At 36.6% G+C, this 17,859-nt stretch overlaps 3 protein-coding genes across 6 annotated transcripts; 2 read left to right on the top strand and 1 right to left on the bottom strand.

The window, feature by feature from the left end:
* Positions 1–1,212: 1,212 nt before the first annotated feature.
* Positions 1,213–6,162, top strand: LOC105964714 (exosome complex component RRP45A). 4 transcript variants are annotated; one of them, XM_012989221.2, is made up of 10 exons: positions 1,213–1,527; positions 1,875–2,084; positions 2,308–2,403; positions 2,513–2,627; positions 2,985–3,065; positions 3,153–3,341; positions 3,808–4,052; positions 4,580–4,638; positions 5,271–5,510; positions 5,719–6,162. In XM_012989221.2, exons 1-9 carry the CDS (start codon positions 1,391–1,393, stop codon positions 5,501–5,503), a joined length of 1,365 nt encoding a protein of 454 aa, XP_012844675.2. In that variant the 5' UTR covers positions 1,213–1,390; the 3' UTR covers positions 5,504–5,510; positions 5,719–6,162. The 4 variants fall into 4 exon arrangements, with proteins under 4 accessions (XP_012844675.2, XP_012844674.2, XP_088670883.1 ...); XM_012989220.2 differs by having other exon boundaries at positions 5,268–5,510; XM_088814757.1 differs by having other exon boundaries at positions 1,219–1,523.
* A 691-nt stretch (positions 6,163–6,853) lies between these two features.
* On the top strand, positions 6,854–12,245 carry LOC105964713 (ABC transporter G family member 15). The gene is made up of 9 exons (XM_012989219.2): positions 6,854–7,448; positions 8,575–8,654; positions 8,755–9,216; positions 9,455–9,577; positions 10,428–10,559; positions 10,652–10,936; positions 11,037–11,306; positions 11,386–11,493; positions 11,588–12,245. Exons 1-9 carry the CDS (start codon positions 7,184–7,186, stop codon positions 11,957–11,959), a joined length of 2,097 nt encoding a protein of 698 aa, XP_012844673.2. The 5' UTR covers positions 6,854–7,183; the 3' UTR covers positions 11,960–12,245.
* A 1,779-nt stretch (positions 12,246–14,024) lies between these two features.
* On the bottom strand, positions 14,025–17,845 carry LOC105964712 (protein TRAUCO). Its single transcript, XM_012989217.2, has 3 exons — positions 16,779–17,845; positions 14,745–14,984; positions 14,025–14,211 (listed from the first exon to the last, which is right to left on the bottom strand). Exons 1-3 carry the CDS (start codon positions 17,809–17,811, stop codon positions 14,162–14,164), a joined length of 1,323 nt encoding a protein of 440 aa, XP_012844671.2. The 5' UTR covers positions 17,812–17,845; the 3' UTR covers positions 14,025–14,161.
* Positions 17,846–17,859: the final 14 nt, after the last annotated feature.

The following is a 17,859-nucleotide window of genomic DNA, read 5'->3' as shown; positions in this document are numbered from 1 at the left end:
AGTGTAATTATCGATATCACAGGGACCTTAAAGTTATTTAAGCATACCTCAGGGTTGTGGATGTAATTTACCCTAGATTAAATTATAAAAAATGTCTCCACCTATTCATAACTATCAAAATTCCCCCGATATTTATTTTCATCTTACGCGACCTCTTTACGGTATGTTTTTTCACGAAATCTTTTTAATTATAGGGAATATTCCCCAACATTTGCCGATTCTACCCCTGCATGCGTGAAATTTCTTTATGCTATTTTTTCAAGATAAAAGTTACCCTCAGGATGTTTACACGGAATTTTTATTCTTCTAAATAATAACTTCACAACATTTTAGTTTTACCATTATCCCCGGAGGGTAATTTTATCTTTAAGAAGTAGCATAAATAAATCTCATGCATGCAACGGTAGAAAAATACCTTTTTGGAGAATCCTCCGTGAAATAAAAATGATTCCATGAAAAATCACACCGCAAGCCGGTCGGTATAACAAGGAAATAAACGTTGGGGATTTTTTTTTGTAATTATGGATGGGTGGGGTGTTTTTGTAATTTAGCCTACGTTTAGAGGGAATTTTGTAATTTATCCTAAAATTTAAATTCCAATTAGATGTGAGGTATGTGATAGTGTTTAGGGGAGTTCATTAGGTCGGTAAACCGCGTGAATTGTACCGAATAAAAAATTCGGTACTTGCCAAATACCCGGACCAAAAAATCAATTCAGTATTTGATAATTTCTTTTTTGAATTTCAATTTTCGGTACAGTATATGGTATTGATGCCCGGTATACCTTGTCGTAGCGAATCCAAAAATATTTAATATATATTTTTTATTCTATATCCTTTAAGGTTATAACAAATTACCACATACTTATAGATTGATAATTTCTTTCCATTATTTACAAATTAGACTTTATTGATAATCATCTTTTATTTTTAGTGCCTATTATTGAATTTAGAATGTCAAATTCGAGAATTAATTAGTTTAATTTTTTTACCTTTTATAAAAAAAAAAATGTATTTTCGGTTTTACCGCGATACGTAACAGAGAAAACCGAATTAATTCGATAGAAAACCGTATCGAATCGAATAATTCGGTTGATAATCGGTACCAATTTTTTTAGTACCGAAATTTCAATTTACCAAGTATAATATACATTGTTTTGAAAGCTTGTTACCTATTTAAATTTTTACCTTTTACCTTGCTCTACATTTATCAGAACCCGGGCGACCCGAGAACACCCCGAAACCAGACAAATTGGGCCAACCCAACCAAGACGATAAATCAAAAACCCTAAATCATAAACCCTAACTCCCTTCAATTCCACCTTCTTCAATAGTGTTTCTCTCTCTCTCTCTCTCTCTCTCTCTCTGAAGAATTAGAAGCTACAGAAAATATGGAGCAGAGGTTGGCCAACACGTGGAAAATGACATTGAATGAGAAGAAGTTCATCGAAACAGCACTGCTTTCTGAGCTCAGAATTGACGGCCGTGGACCTTTTGATTACCGGAACGTGACAATCCAGTTTGGTAGGTAAGATTTCTCGACGCTTCAGACATTTGTTCCGCCTTCAATGCTCATGTCATATGTTGTAACAAAAGCCGCAGTCTTTTGGGTGTTCACAAAAGGGCTTTCTGAGAAACCTATCTTCTGGTTTAGTTCAATTTGCCAAGGAAAATCAACATATAGTTCACTTTTGATAGAAGCTTTTTAAATTGTTTTTGGAATAATGCTGGCATGGCATGTGCAGCCATTTCAATTTCATTTGTAATTGGTTGCAAATGTTATGTTTGAAAATTCTTGATTTTGTTATGTTTTTTGGGTACTTTTATGGGAATGTGGATATTCAACTCATTTGGTAAATTGGTGTGTATGCACAGTGAAGACGGTTCATCGGAGGTGCAGTTGGGCCAGACTCGTATAATGGGGTTTGTAACTTCCCAACTGGTGCAACCTTATCGTGACCGTCCCAATGAAGGAAGTCTTGCAATATTTACGGAGTTCTCTCCAATGGCCGATCCTTCATTTGAAACAGGTCGTCCAGGGGAATTTGCCGTTGAACTGGGACGAATAGTTGATCGTGGTTTGAGGTAATGTATAAAGCTATAGCTCTGTTCATGTTATGTAGCCTGCTCTTCAAACTATTCTATGTTTTTGTTGTATGGAGTTTGAACATTTTTGTTTAGTTGAAAATACCAAGTAAATTGGAATTGGACTTCATTTTCTTCGGTGTTTTAAGCTTTTGCTGTATTTATGCCACAGAATAGTACATAGCTCAAAGTTTGAGTTATTCACTTGCGTTTTTTTTTACAGGGAAAGCAGGGCTGTGGACACAGAATCACTTTGTGTTGTTGCAGGGAAATGGGTGTGGTCTGTTCGTATCGATCTCCACATTTTAGACAATGGCGGGTGAGTTGTGCATACGCACCTTATAATTCCAAATATTTGATTTACATGCTTATGCTAGAAATTATACGCATACCTAACTGATTGGCATCTCTCTCTTCCTTGAGAATAGGAATCTTGTTGATGCAGCCAATATTGCTGCATTGGCTGCTCTTTTGACTTTCAGAAGACCAGAGTGCACATTGGGAGGAGAAGATGGTCAGGAAGTTATAATACATTCACCGGAAGTAAGTTCTTTTCATTTCATAGATGATTTTCAAACATGTCAACTATTATATAACTGATTTCAGCTTCAGATATATGTAATACACAATCTGCGATAATTTTCCTGGATCACGAATTTCTTTTCTGGACAATGCTTGTCAGAGAAATATTTCTCGTATGACTATATAAAAAGTGTGCTGTATTTTACGTCTTAGCACACAGCAATGCATTCTTAATGCATCTAGTAGCTTTTTTGATAACCGAAAGTACCATCCTCACTTAAAATGAGAAGGGGCTCTGGTTGGTGCTAAATTTACTTGCATCATTTGTCTTCAAACTTAGAGTTTGAGATTTAATTTTGATTTATGGCGTTATGGCAGGTGAGGGAGCCACTGCCGTTGATTGTACACCATCTCCCTATAGCAGTGACCTTTGCATTTATTGGTAGTGAGAGCACTGTGGTAAGTATGCATTACATAGGTGTTTTTGCCCCTTGACTTTTTGTGTATTTTTTCTCATCTTCAATTTGCGTCGGCATGTGCTGCTAGGTTATTGACCCATCACACTTCGAAGAAGCTGTTATGGGAGGAAAATTGACTGCTACACTGAATACAAATGGCGATGTCTGTGCTATTCAAAAGGCTGGAGGAGAAGGGGTGATACAGAGTGTTATCATGCAATGCTTGCGGATCGCATCTGTGAAGGCTGCTGATATAACTGGCAAAATAAAGAAAGCTGTAAGTACTTTCGCTTTCTGTTTCGAAATGCTCGTATCTTGTCGTACTCTTTATTACATATGCCTTGTTTTTCTACTGCTTGACTGTTCTTTTGCTTTTGATATCTAAAAAAACTCCTTACGGATATATTCTCCTGAAACTTAAATGACCCAAGTTAAAATGATGCAAATCAAAGAATGCGCTCTGGGGAATGTGTCGTTACCCATTATGACCCTTTAAATGTATTTCCTTTAATATACTTCTTCGGATGTTAAAACACCACATTTTTTTGGTTTAGCTTTATGGAAAATTACTTCACTTTATTGGTGGCAAGTTAAATTTGAAAAGCATTTTCTTGGAAGTATGCTAATTGGGTACAACTATTGTATTTACCGAATTTTGAATATTTTTCTGTATTTTTTTGTGATTAGTTTATGATAACGATTATGTATGGTGAGATTGGAAGTGTTTTTATTCGTTTATTCAGGTGGAACTGTACAACACAGCAAGAGCTTTAAAAAAGATCAAGCGGCACCCTGATACTGTTGATGTGAGCAAAGCTGCTTCAAAGGGAGTCAATAGCATATCACAGGAAATGGAGAAACCAAAAATTAAGATAGAGGATAGAAATTTAAATCAGAGTGATGACATGGAAATTGAAATCCAGTCATCCAAGAAAGATAGAAGCGGTGATAACAAACCTAATACTTCCATTGGTGGACCATCTAACTGGTAGAACATTATTCTATCTAACTAATTTCAGATCTTTTAGTACATCGAATGTGCATTTCTTGAATTTCCTAGAGAGTTGGCCTCAGATTTACTTATATTGGATTATATATGAGTTCTTATGCATGTGAGCGTATACAAGTACAGGTCGACATTTTTCACATCATATAAACTAAAAGGCATACATCATGTATTTCTAAAATTTCCTGTGTTAGGCCTCACTGTTTGCTGAAAAACTATTGGTTTTTGTTAGCTGGTGCAAGTGCTATTTAAACCACGTGTTTAATGCTGCCAATAATACTCCAATGAGGTATTACAATTGGTAGTACAATAGATGTCAGTACAAAGTGCAAGTATGTCGAGTTAGTCAATACTCAATATGTATACTTTTTAACAAATAGCTGCAAGTGAGGAAGCTACGGCTTGAACATATTTTTGTGACTCCTAAGAAAAGATGGGATATTTTTACTTAACAAGGCATATCCAACCACATATTCTTGATTCTCGGTTTGGAACTTTTCCCCTTGCAGGGATCCGTATTCAACGGGTGTCAATGTTGATGAATTGAAGGCATCTCTGGCTTCAAAAGGTATTTAATGGTTAAACTATGTGTTCTTTTGTTGTCTTTGTACCAGTGACGAAATAGACATATTCTCCGTGCAAAGATGCACACATGTCAATTTTTCATTCAACTTGAAGTTTTAGTTGGATTGCCTGCTCATACTTCCAGAGAAACTAATAAATTCTCCACCTTTTTTATTTCATTTTCTCCACACCTGGGCAACCACTAACTCCCCCGCCCCCCGTTCTTTATTTTTGAGAATAGTTGCATGTTAGTTTCTATAGCTAATTGGGCAGCGACTAAAAACCACATCCTTGTATGCATTTGTATTCTAATTCCTGTCTGGATAGCCACTACTTGATTGTATAGCTAACTAGTTCGTAGGGATTTGATCACTTCTCTAAGTTAGTGCTCATGAGAGCTAAACATAGTTCTCTTTAGTTGGGTATAGCAAAAAAGGCTTTTAGATTTACTCATTTGTCATTTGTGCAAAGAAATTTTTCAAATACAGATAGCATGATGATGTGTGCTCAATGGCCAGAAAGTATCATTGCAACGTAATGTTTTTGTGGACTTTGAATCAGAAACTTTTGTTTTGCCTGAGTAATATGATTCAAAAAAAAAAAGGCAAAATAATAATTTCATGTCATGTTTAGCAGCTGTTGTGACTCCCAATGAAAAGATGGATATAGTACCACCTGTAAAGCCAACGTTGACATCAGCGGATCAATCTATTAGAGATGCAGATCCAGCGCCTTCATCGCATGAGGCATCTGGTATCGAAGAACGGACCAGGCAATCCAAGACTTTAGAAGATGCTGTGAAGCCTAAGCACAAAAGGAAAAAGAAGAAGAATTCGTCAAATACTGAAGCTAAAGTTTCCGCCATTTAAGATATTTGTATGTTTTCCCCTTTTTACTTATTGTTGCAATGTTGTTCTTCCCGTCTAATCATTTTTTTAATCACATTAACAAGGCTCGTGTGTGTGTGTGTTTTCTTTTTCTCATGGCCTTGTAGGTATGTAGGCTTTCTTCAGACTGAATTTTTTTCTTCGTAAAATTCAGATCTTTTGCATATACGAACTGTTTACGTTTCTCCTGTTTGCAGGCATACATATAACTATAAGAGTACATTGTCTTCTGCTGAAATGGTGTCTCCCATGCAATCTGGAAATATTGGCTTATGGAGGTGACGTATTTTCTGATATCATGGTTTGTCCACTTTGTCCGTGTACGAGAGCAAGGGAATAGAGTTTGTTTTTTTTCTGCAATGCCTGCTTGAAGACCACCAGAGTAAATGATTCTCAGCTTGCGGTTGGAAACCAAAATGTAGGGAGATGTAATATTTCAGAATCATTTCCTTTCGCCATTGGAAAGTGAATTTAAGTTTGAAATTTTGACCGATTTCGGTGTGTCTTAGGCTACTGACTGTTATAGTGAAACCTTATTTGATTTGGCAGTAGATTATGATGATAGCAGGTTAGTTGGCTATTGTACAAAATATTTATCAAGTTAAAAATGAGTATAGTACTAAATGGTACAATTTTGAATCTATTGTAGTAAGTTTGTGTGGTGTTCATTTGTGGTTCCTATCGACCCCATCGAACCGTTTCTGATCGGATTCAATTAATCGACAGGACAAAGCCGGTAAATTCTGTAATCATTATAGAATCGAACCTTGGCGATTTGAATTCAAAAAAAATATGATTTGGTCTATCTTATCCTTATCTCTCTACGAATGGTTGTTCTTTGCATTCTCTTTTTCCCGACCTTTATACTGTTATTTATATCGGACTATATTGTGCTGTTTATTAATTCCACGATTATCAACACCAAAACGCTAAATTAAATAAGCCATTTTACAACAAGATCAAAGAAGATATATCACATTGTTTTGTCGGAAGTTGCGCTTTCGTTTAGTCAATGTAGTTCGTACTTCCCATCATTACCGATGGAGCTATTAAAATCTTCTCTTCTACTCTTATTTTTCATCTCCTCTGTGCATCAAATCATATAATCTTAATTTCTACATTTAAAACTGTTGAATTTCAAGATTTTATCGCATCAAAAACAATAAATTCATATAGTTTATATCTAAAAAAGGAGAAAAAAAGCATCAACTCTTGAAGAGTAAAATTACAGAGATGTGAGAAGTCAGATAAAAAATGTTTCAAACTTTAATAATATGAGTTAGTTGGGTAATCAATTAATAATAAATAGGTGGCAGCTGTAGTTGAATATGTAGGTAAGTGGATTAGGACACAAGATTCAAACACTGCCTCTGAAACTTTTAATGCAATTGCAACCCATTTAGTTTGGAGTTTATGGACCCCATGCATTCAATTCAATTCAATTATCTTCACTCCCCATTCTTATTTAATTCCCCAAATTAACTACCCCCATGCAACCCCCCCCCCCCCCCCCCCCCCCCCAACCAAAATGAATATGATCTCAAATAGCAAGAACTTGAGAACCATAACTCAATAGTTACTGGTTTGGTGAATACAGTTAGTTATTCATTCCTATAAGGGTACAACTTCTTTTTTGCCTTTCTTTTATAGTTAATTAGCATTATGGAAATAGAGGTGACAGGTGGCGGTGGTGGTACGGCGGGAGCTAATGGCGGCGGTGAGATGGAGATGACGGAGCTGCCGCTGAGAGGCGGCGAGGCGTACTTGGTTTGGCAGGACTTGACGGTGGTGCTGCCGAATTTCGGGATGCAGGGTCCGACCCGGAAGTTGCTTAACGGGCTTAACGGATGCGCCGAAGCGGGTCGGATCATGGCTATTATGGGTCCTTCTGGCTCCGGCAAATCCACCCTTCTTGATTCCTTAGCAGGTCTTTTTTTATTTCTACTATATGATATGATATATATATTTATCTATATGTATCTTTGATATGAGTTTCTTATACATGTATGCATTCATCTAGAGTTAGTACTTAGTTCATACGCATATGTATACACTGTCGTCACTTGCGATTCTCATCATTATTGCAACAAAACATGGTAATTTTTTTATTTTTTTTTTAATTTCCATCTTGCAAATTAGAGAGATGACTGAATTTCAGATCTCCGGAGAGATCACATCGTTGTGTAAAAATCTTTACCGTTGATCTCATCGCTACACACACCAACGTGGGTGCGTGTGTGTTTGTGTGTAGATGAACGATAAATAATGCAGTAGTACTTATCACTTATCAGAGTGAGTAGTACATGTGATTTAATATAATTTAGAGGATTGAGTTACTCTTGTCACATGCTTACCGGACACACATATATATATATATAGGTATAAATGCCCTTGTCAGAAAATATAAAATGGATACAGGAAAAAAACATTTCCCAAAGGATGCTTGTTTTTTGCCTCATCTTATTTCTCGAAAAAGAAACGCCCCTCGAGAATAAAACTACGATTAAATCCTCGAAAGGGTAATAAAACTATTATTGAACCGAACCGAACCGCCTTTTTTGAAAGGAAAAAATATGAACCACATAAAAAAAAAAAAAAAAGGTGACATCATCTTTTTTGAGTTAGATTAGTTTTGTGTTGTAAGATGATTGATTCAATTAATAGGTTGTGGTGAGGTAGTTGAAAGAGGACAAGTTGAGTTAATGAAGAAAAGATAACTAACTGTCCTATATGCCAGCTCTATTTATTTATTTGTACCGTAGAACCTCGATAAATTAATAACCTCGTTTAAATAATAATTTCTTATGGTCCCGAGTTGCTAAAAACATACTAAATTATTAGCTCGATAACTTAATATTTCGCTAAATTAATAGAATTTTGTCAGTCCTGACTGTATTAATTTGGTTTAATTGTACATTTTTGTCTTGTAATATTTCTACGCTGTCAAGAATCTATCGACGCTATCTCCGTTTAATATCGGTCGAAAAATGTCCGATTACGAGTAGTACGTACATTTTTCTTGTAAATTTTCTAACTTTGGCAACCAATTACAGGTAGATTATCAAGAAATGTACTCATGACTGGAAATATTCTTCTAAATGGCAAGAAACGGAAGCTAGACTATGGAGTTGTCGTAAGTAAACATTAGCTACTCTCGATTTTTACGTTCTAAATTCTAAACGTAAACCAACTTCGAAAAACCAATTAAATAACTAACATTGGTTATATTTCAGGCTTACGTCACGCAAGAAGACGTGCTATTGAGTACGCTTACGGTGAGAGAAACCCTAACGTACTCTGCTCATTTACGGCTTCCGAATTCGACAACTAGAGAAGACATAAAAGGCATTGTAGAAGGAACTATAACCGAAGTCGGGCTTTACGACTGCGCGGATCGCCAGGTGGGAAGTTGGCAGTCGAGGGGTATAAGTGGCGGAGAAAAGAAAAGATTGAGCATTGCGCTCGAAATTCTCGTACGCCCTCGTATTCTGTTTCTTGACGAACCTACTACAGGACTTGATAGTGCGGCATCGTTTTTCGTTATACAAGCTATCAAGAATCTTGCGCGCGATGGAAGAACCGTGATCTCGTCTATTCATCAGCCTAGTAGTGAAGTTTTCGCTCTTTTTGACGATCTCTTTTTACTGTCTGGCGGTGAAACGGTTTATTTTGGTGAGGCTAAGATGGCAACAAAGGTATTTATTATAGTATGTTGTACCTAAAATAGACAATAGAACCTCGATAGATTAATACTCGATAAATTACTTGCCTCGTTTATTTAATATTTTCTCCCAATTTCGCTAAATTAATATTTTGCCAAGTTGATAGAATTTGGCTGATCCCGACTGTATTAATTTATATAGGTTTAACAGTATGTTTTTTTTTTCTTTTTTTTTTGTGTGCAATATTTTGAAGTAAATTATTTTGTTTCAGTTTTTTGCTGAGGCGGGATTTCTGTGTCCGAGTAGGAGAAACCCGTCGGATCATTTCTTGCGGTGTATTAACTCGGATTTTGATGTTGTGACAGCAACATTGAAGGGTTCACAAAGACTACGTGTAAGATCCGATAATATATTTGATTCTTCCGTTTATTCTCGTTTCTTTTAGCCTTGAGTTTGTTACTCCTTCTGTTCCATATATATTATATGTAGCTCTAGAGATTTTTTTGATTCTTATCATGTAGGGGTAGAAATTGGAACGGACATTCCAAATTCCGCTGATTATGATCCGGAATTTTCCAATTTTGGGATTTCATTATGAATTCCGAAAGTTCCATTTCCGATTTTTGAGATTTTTATAAAACGGAATTGCAGTACATTTTTAGATTCCGATCCGATTTTAGTTTCCGAAAATTTCAAATTTCCCAAAAATTATGAAAACTGCACTTATATTGTCAATATTATTATGCATTTTCTCATTCCAATTTCCAAAATTACGATTTCCAATTTTTCCGAATTCTTTTGTAAAGGGAATTGAAATCAGTATTCCATTTCCGAAATAAACTGCAAATTTCCCGAAAGTGTTAATTCTGATCCGTCCGATTTCCACCCCTCATACTTTAGAGTTTCGATAATGCATTAATTTTTTTTCTTCATGTTGTACCTTTGTTAATCTAACTCTATTAAACATCAACTCCCCCTTATCACCTCATTAAACGGTAAAGGTTATTTTAGTCTTTTTGTGCGTCTTCCCTAAAATTCAACCATAATTTAGTAACTTTCTTAATACGTGTGTAAAAACCTTAAACAACAGATATTAACGGAACATAAGGAGTATTATAAACTTCATGGATGCATAACTAATATTTGTTCGCTCACATTAGATACACATTGCGAAGATTCAAAGCTATTATTTATATAATCGCATTACTAAAAAAAACGTACATTTCCGACGTTTTTAATGGCAGGAAACGCAAATAACCGCAGATCCGCTGCTGAATATGGCAACAGCAGACATCAAATCAGCCCTCATCCATCGATACAATCGATCAGCGTACGGTAAAAGGGCAAGACTCAAGATCCAAGAATTCTCCACCTCCGTAAGTAAAAAAAAAAAAGAGGGGGGCTTTCGATAAATTTTTACGTTCGTCTCAAGGTGGTGGCATTATCGTAGTTTTTATCAATTTTGCAGCAAGGAGCCGATATCGAACTGATTAAAGGAAGCCAAGCAACATGGTGGAAACAGCTTAGGACACTCACAAAAAGATCGTTCTTGAATATGTCTAGAGATGTCGGATACTACTGGTCTCGTATAGTCGTGTATATGATAGTTGGAGTATGTGTCGGAACTTTGTTCTACGATGTGGGGACCACTTACACCGCAATCTTGGCGAGGGCAGCTTGTGGTGGATTTGTTACTGGCTTTATGACTTTCATGTCAATTGGTGGTTTCCCATCTTTTATTGAGGAATTGAAGGTAAAAAAAAAATAAAAAAAAAATAGTTAGTTCATATACAAATTGCATTATTATTATATAGAAAAAGTTGAAAATAACTATTTTTTTTTGAAAAAAACAGGTTTTCACTCGAGAAAGGATAAACGGATATTACGGGGTTTCTGTGTTCATATTGTCGAATTTTTTGTCTTCGTTTCCTTTCTTGGTTGCAGTGGCAGTTAGTACGGGGACAATTACATTTTACATGGTTTTTCGAGCCGGATTTTCTCGTTACGTATTCTTTTGTCTTAATATATTCGGATCGATTGCGATGGTGGAGAGTGTGATGATGATTGTGGCCTCGTTGGTTCCTAATTTCTTGATGGGGATTATAACTGGTGCCGGAGTTCTCGTAAGTAGTAATCAAATAATCATGTATTAAAAATCTTCGAAAAATCTCTCTTTTTAATTACCATAATATCATTATGAAGGGTATTATGATGATGACTGCTGGATTCTTCCGGTTGCTTCCGGATCTTCCGAAGCCCGTTTGGCGGTATCCAATTTCGTACATTGGATACGGTGCATGGGCACTGCAGGTATTTTCTATAAAATTCAAAATATCCTAAAAAAAAAAACCATATAATTATTTATACTCTTTTTTAGTTAGATAATTAAATTATTTGGGTGCAGGGAGCATACAAGAATGATATGATTGGAGTCGTATTCGAACCACTTGTACCAGGTGATCCGAAAATAAAAGGAGAGGATGTAATAACGAAGATGTTTGGAATATCATTAGATGCTTCAAAGTGGTGGGATTTATTCGCTTTATTTGTCCTTATAATATGTTACAGATTCCTCTTTTTCGTTGTTCTCAAGTTGAAGGAGAGAACTGCGGAGTATTTCCAGTCGATTTATGCAAAGAGGTTATTGCGTCGGTTCAAAAAGCACCCTTCGTTTAAGAGGAAGGCGTCCTATTCTTCTTCTACGTCGTCCCAAAAGTACCCTAAAGTACTCCATTCTTTGTCTTCTCAAGAAGGCCTTAACTCTCCACAGGTGTAATTCGAGAGATTAAATGTTCCGTTTTTTTTTTGCTTATTTCGTTCTTGATCGGTGCTGGATCAATTACGTATTACTGCATAAAGAGTGTGTGTTTTTATAACTCTTGTGTAAATTTTTTTTTCTTTTTCTTTTTCCTTTTTAAACTGAATAAAGTGAGTGATGGTAAGATTCATGTCACGTGTATTGTTGTTTCCATGATATATTGATATTATCCGAGTATTTGATGGATTTGTGGACGAGCTTAACGAAAACCGCTATGAATTCTTACAAAATTTTCTGTGAGAAATGTGTTGAGTTGATTGAATTTTCTTGATTTTAGCTGCTTATGATATTTGCTTATGGTATTTCTGGGGTTATTGCTTGTCAGTTTTCATTCTAATGCAGCTAGATGCTACACCGGGTGAAATATACTAAGTAGCTGTACTCGTAAATCTACATACAATTGCGCATACATATATGGTATGTGAAATTTGTAAAATAATTTATAAATACGAGTATTTATTTATTTATTTAAAAAATTACAAATTGTAGGAGTATGGCATTTAAAATTTTAAAGTAATTAGTTGAGATTTATTATTGATGCCAGAATTTCCAGATGCGGCACATTTATGAGAACCCATTGCCTTCATATTTATTAATAATAGATAGATGCATCTTCACACGGCATTTAGGGATGGCAATTTGACCCGCCCCGACGGATCCCCGCCCCGCCCCGCCCCGAAATTTTCGGGTATTACCCGCCCCGAAAAAAAATGGGGCGGGTATGGGGAATGAAATTTTTTTTTGACCGGGTACGGGTACGGGGATGGGTTTGCCTATACCTGCCCCGTAGACCCGCCCCGTACCCGTCCCCGTACCCGCCCCGCATTATTTATATATATAATATATATTTTTTAATTATAATATTAAATATACATAATTAAATAGTAGTAATATATTAAATATTAGTTAAAAATAGGGATTTTTAGGTTTCCATTATATAATTAAATATTAGTATTATAATTAAATAATGATTTATTTGTTGAAATAAACCTTTAAATTATAAGTAAAGTGCATATTTATTTATTAAAAAAAAAAAGAAAAAAGAAATAGACGGGGATTTTTACCCGCCCCGATACCCGTGGGGATTTTATGGGGCGGGTATGGGGATTCTTTTAATACCCGTGGGGATTTTTGATGGGGATGGGGATGGGGATTTCCATTGCGGGGCGGGGATGGGGATTGCAAAACCCGCCCCATACCCGCCCCATTGCCATCCCTAACGGCATTGCGACACTGACATATTTATTATTAATTATTAATTATTATTATTTACTATTAATTATTATATTAGCATCTCCATCACTCTCTTATTTTTTTAATACTCATTTAATTTTTTATTCTTGACTTCCATACGCAAAAACAAACATATAACATACATACTGGAATGAAATGACAGCCAATTGCCATGCAGATGCAGGTATCAGACTTATTAGGTGGGTGGGAGTTCACAGATAAATTACCCTAATGACACTATATTTTAAGTAAATTACACTTTCTGCCCCTGAAGTTAGGTTTAATTACATCTAGATCCTTTGGGTTTAGGAGATTGCATATCTTACATGAGGGTTTGATTTAGGTTAAAACTCTAGCCTAAATCTTATATGTAGCACTCACTAAGATATTTATTTTTGATGTAAATTAAACCACCCTTCCTCTAAGTTAGATCTAATTACATCTAGACCCCTTCAACTTAGAGAAATAGAGCAAACTCCCTTTCATTTAATTTCGATCAACACTTACTCCTATTCGATCATTGATTTATTATAAATTAATTATATAAAGCAAATAAGTTGCTACATATGTTTTCAATTTGGGATTGCAATGGAAACAAATGACGATTGTTCATCGATGAAACACGACAACGAGAGGAGCAACAATCGTGCGTTCTTTATCGCAACATGACGTGGTTGCGCACGCAAGAAGAAAAGCATTGAGAGTTCAAATATTTTTAATTTTAAATAAAAATAACTGAGATCATCATCATGCTAGTTCACCACAAATAATGAAGGGCATACTTACAATATTTGATCATATATTAAAAAAAGATTATATTTCAAAGGAAGTATATATAAATTGAACAAACACAAACAACATACAGACAAAGTAGCTTATTTCAAGTGAAACATTACCAACCTGATCATTTCAGCAGCTTTCACAATTTTACTCCTCTTTGAACATCGGGCGCATTCTCGTTATATTCATCGGACTACCTGTCAGAACGAACACAAGTTCTATCAGGAGAAGCATTCTCCCTCTCCTTTTTAAGTAAAATAAAACAGGTAAACAAATAAGATCCTAAGATGAAGAAGAAAACGATACCAAAAAAGAACCAAAAACGCACAATATATTCAAGTTTCAAGAAAATGTTGGTGACAATGCATTACAGCAACGAATCGATAAGGTTTACATGACAGGATTCAATAATTTTCACTACCTCGACATCGTCGACCAAAACAATCTATACTGAAAAAAAAAAAAAAAAAGAGACACCAAATCGAACAAAACAATGCCACTTCTAGTTTTTTCAATTTGCTCAATCCATAGGCAGAAAAGGGAGTCAGGTTTGGTAATTCTAACAGATATCGAGTTCACGACTAGGTTACTACTTCTAGATCCTTCTTGTCCCTTTAGCAAAACCGAAATTACAAAATTCAAAAAACTAACTAAAAATCGTCATTAATGTATAGTTAATAACTAGGGGAAACAATTAACAATAGCTACTGTTTCTTCTCACTGGACGCACCAATCTCGGCGCTGCTTTCATGACCTTGATATGGAATTTCAATCATGGCTCTCGGTAAAGGACGGTCACCGAATTCTTTAGGGAACATTTCGAAATCGGGACCAAAGTTGAACTTGACCACACAATTCTGTTGGTTTGGAAGAGTGTACATTGAAGCAGCTGGGTAGTACTGACCACCGTAAAGATCTCTGTAAGCAACACCCTGGCATATTCCGTTTTTGAAAAACGATATCTCACTTCCTGCAAACCAAACAAGAGATTTCACGTGTAATATGTTAGAATAGAAAATCTAGGACCAGACGGAATATTGTAGAAAAGAGGCAGACATAATATAAGAAGCCTGACAGTAGTAGATTATTGAAATGAACCTACTCTCTTACAAAGACTCCTAAGCAGACACGAATTTATAACGTAAATAGACTCTTAAAATATAATCTAGCGCAACAAAATGATTTTTTTTCCTGTACTAAACTAAGCTTCAAAGTATTTTGCCGAAAAAAAATGAGCTAGCACCGAGCAGATTTTACAGATTGAGCCAGAGAAGTGTTTTACCGAAAAAAAAAACTATTCATCCAGTTAAAGTAACACAATAAAATCTTAAGACATCTCAATGAATTTAAATTTAGAAAAAAAACTAAGTTTTACCAAATAAATACAAATTTAAGAATATCTCGAAGAGGTTGAGAGGAAAGAATCGAAGCTAAAGAAAAATAAACAAATAAATTGGCTTGCTTAGCATAGTTAAGACAGGGTTTTACAAAGCGACTTTTTTCCTTCCTATAATAATATGCATTTAAAGGCATAGGGACAAAAGGATCTGCTGATGGTTCTTATCAGGGCGTTTCCTCCTTAATTTCTCCATGCAAAGTCAATAATCAGGCACCTCCGTTTCGTATATGAGACGCCCTTGTTAACTTCTAGGTCATCCAAGCCCTACTCGGTTCAATTATCTTTTAATATATCAATATGACACGTATCAGTTTAACCTAGCAAGTCAAAGAGTAGGTAAATATACTCCGACATTTCTGTATTCACGAGAAACTCGCAAGGCTGGATAAATTCGACAACTGCAATGAAGACCGTTTCAGCTCCTATGTCTATGTGATTACTCACGAGTCACGAATCACTGATGTCATATGTAAGGGATAATTGGGTCAAAAGATTTAGCAAAACACCAGTGTTGAGAAAGATTAAGAGAATGAATTTACTATATTCGATAAGTTTCCGATTCCTGTTATTGGTTAAAAGGCACGGATAAAGTTTCAAATAAGGTTTATGAACTGTATTTAAAAAGCCACTGTCATTAATAAGGGAAGCGAGTACACTCCACACAAGTAAGGACAAATTCGGCAATGGCTTAAATGAAGTCATAAATAGGTTTCTAAACATCGGCTGCACTTTGTCTACGTCGTATATTATGCACCTTTCATGCAGAGTATCATACATTCTAGACACAACCAGTCATACTCAAAAACTATGATTAAGAAAGATCGGCGTTGAGAAATATTAAGATAATGAATCTACTATATTTCGACTAAGTCTCAGATTCCTGTATTGGTTAAAAGATAAAGTTTCCAATTAAGATACATGTGTTGTATCTTAAAGAAAAAAACAGTCTTTAATAAGGGAAACGAGTACACTCCACGCACTTTAGGACATATTCGTCAACGGCTTAAATGAAGTCATAAATAGATTTCCAAACATGGGCTACGCTCTATCTACGTCATGTGTTAGCGTGCATGGCATTACACATTCTTCTAGACACAACCAATCATACTCGAAACTATGAAACATCTCGACGCACAATTGAATAATATGATCGATCCATTACCATAAGCTAAAGTTCTTCTATTGAAACCTATTACCAAAATTAAGTTTACTATCAAACAACCGAACATGATAACAACAAACATCAACAGTAAAACTCTAACAGCACACTCATCAAGACAAGATAACACAACATCAGTACAACAAATAATGAATATTACAACAACCTAAATTCACACAAAAAAAGGCTATAATATTAGTACTAACCAGGCACAACTTTAGGCGGATCCTCCTTTACATCGGGAGGAGTAACGTAGCGCTGACCCTTATACCAAACCAAACGCGGAGGATTAGGCGCATACGACCCTCCTTCGGGCAAGTTTATGAAAAATCCAATGACATCGCCTTCTTTATACCCTTCATCCCCGTACTTTTCCCTCAATGCCTTATGCACTTTACTCCCATCCATATCTCGATACCCGAAACTATTCCCATCGTATCCAACGGGCGCTTGCAAGTCCGCTTTATCGGTGGACCACCCTAGCCTCGTGTGCCCCGTCTCACCCAAGTGCACCACCTTGATCTCGTAGTACCACGCGCCCTCGGTGACTCCCCGGGTAGCTCTCACCATTCTGTACCCCTTTGTGCTGCCGGCGGTGAGCCTATCGTCGCTCAGTTCGACCTTCTCCGCCTTGTAAATCTTCGAGAGGCCGATTTGTATGGCAGGGCTGTCGTCGCTCTTCTCTGCATACCTCGGAGCTGGTATTATCAGCACTTTGTCCTCACCGCCGCCGCCGTTGGCGGATTTCTTAGAGTTGTGGCCGTTGAATGCGTGCTTCGTCTTCTTCTTCCCCTTCCTGGACGTGGTTGTCCAGACATCCTTGCTCTTCTTCTTCGATTTCTTGCCGGATTTCGTCGCCGGGGGCTTTCCGTTCTGGGGCGGATCGGGAATTGCGTCTGCGGGGGAGGGCAATTCGGTCATTCCATGTTCGGAGGGTTCGATTTTCGGCGATTCGGCGAAAAGCTTTTGCTTCTTCGGGGAGGGCTCTAATTCTTCCTCCTCTTCTTCGTCGGCGTGTTCATCTTCCGGAGCTTGTGGGGTGCCGTAGACGGAGGTGTCGTCGGAGGAGAGCTCCTCAGAGGCGGCGGGTTCGGGTTCTTCCTTGACCCCGCCGGATTTTTCGGTCTTCGGTTCGGAATTTAATTGATCGGGCAATGTTGTTAATTCGGCGGAATTACTAGCGGCGCCACCGTCGGTAGCTGGTGGCGGAGGAATCGGGGTTTCGTTCGCGTCTTCCATTGTAGAAACTTGAGAGATTATGGAAGAAAGAAGAGGGAAACTTAAATA

This window comes from Erythranthe guttata, chromosome 14 (assembly GCF_056151865.1).
Source record: "Erythranthe guttata isolate IM_541 chromosome 14, IM_541, whole genome shotgun sequence".
NCBI classification, from domain to species: domain Eukaryota; kingdom Viridiplantae; phylum Streptophyta; class Magnoliopsida; order Lamiales; family Phrymaceae; genus Erythranthe; species Erythranthe guttata.
This window is presented reverse-complemented; position numbering and strand designations above follow the sequence as displayed.

Excerpts from the sequence above, each read along its gene's own strand:
- LOC105964713 (XM_012989219.2), top strand. The coding sequence starts at position 7,184 with ATGGAAATAGAGGTGACAGGTGGCGGTGGTGGTACGGCGGGAGCTAAT. Across the intron at positions 7,449-8,574 it reads CCTTCTTGATTCCTTAGCAG|GTAGATTATCAAGAAATGTA; the intron begins GTCTTTTTTTAT and ends AACCAATTACAG. Across the intron at positions 8,655-8,754 it reads AGCTAGACTATGGAGTTGTC|GCTTACGTCACGCAAGAAGA; the intron begins GTAAGTAAACAT and ends GTTATATTTCAG.
- LOC105964714 (XM_012989220.2), top strand. The coding sequence starts at position 1,391 with ATGGAGCAGAGGTTGGCCAACACGTGGAAAATGACATTGAATGAGAAG. Across the intron at positions 2,404-2,512 it reads CACATTTTAGACAATGGCGG|GAATCTTGTTGATGCAGCCA; the intron begins GTGAGTTGTGCA and ends CCTTGAGAATAG. Across the intron at positions 4,053-4,579 it reads ATTGGTGGACCATCTAACTG|GGATCCGTATTCAACGGGTG; the intron begins GTAGAACATTAT and ends TTCCCCTTGCAG.
- LOC105964712 (XM_012989217.2), bottom strand. The coding sequence starts at position 17,811 with ATGGAAGACGCGAACGAAACCCCGATTCCTCCGCCACCAGCTACCGAC. Across the intron at positions 14,985-16,778 it reads TCCGCCTAAAGTTGTGCCTG|GAAGTGAGATATCGTTTTTC; the intron begins GTTAGTACTAAT and ends TTTGGTTTGCAG. Across the intron at positions 14,212-14,744 it reads TGAAAGCAGCGCCGAGATTG|GTAGTCCGATGAATATAACG; the intron begins GTGCGTCCAGTG and ends TCGTTCTGACAG.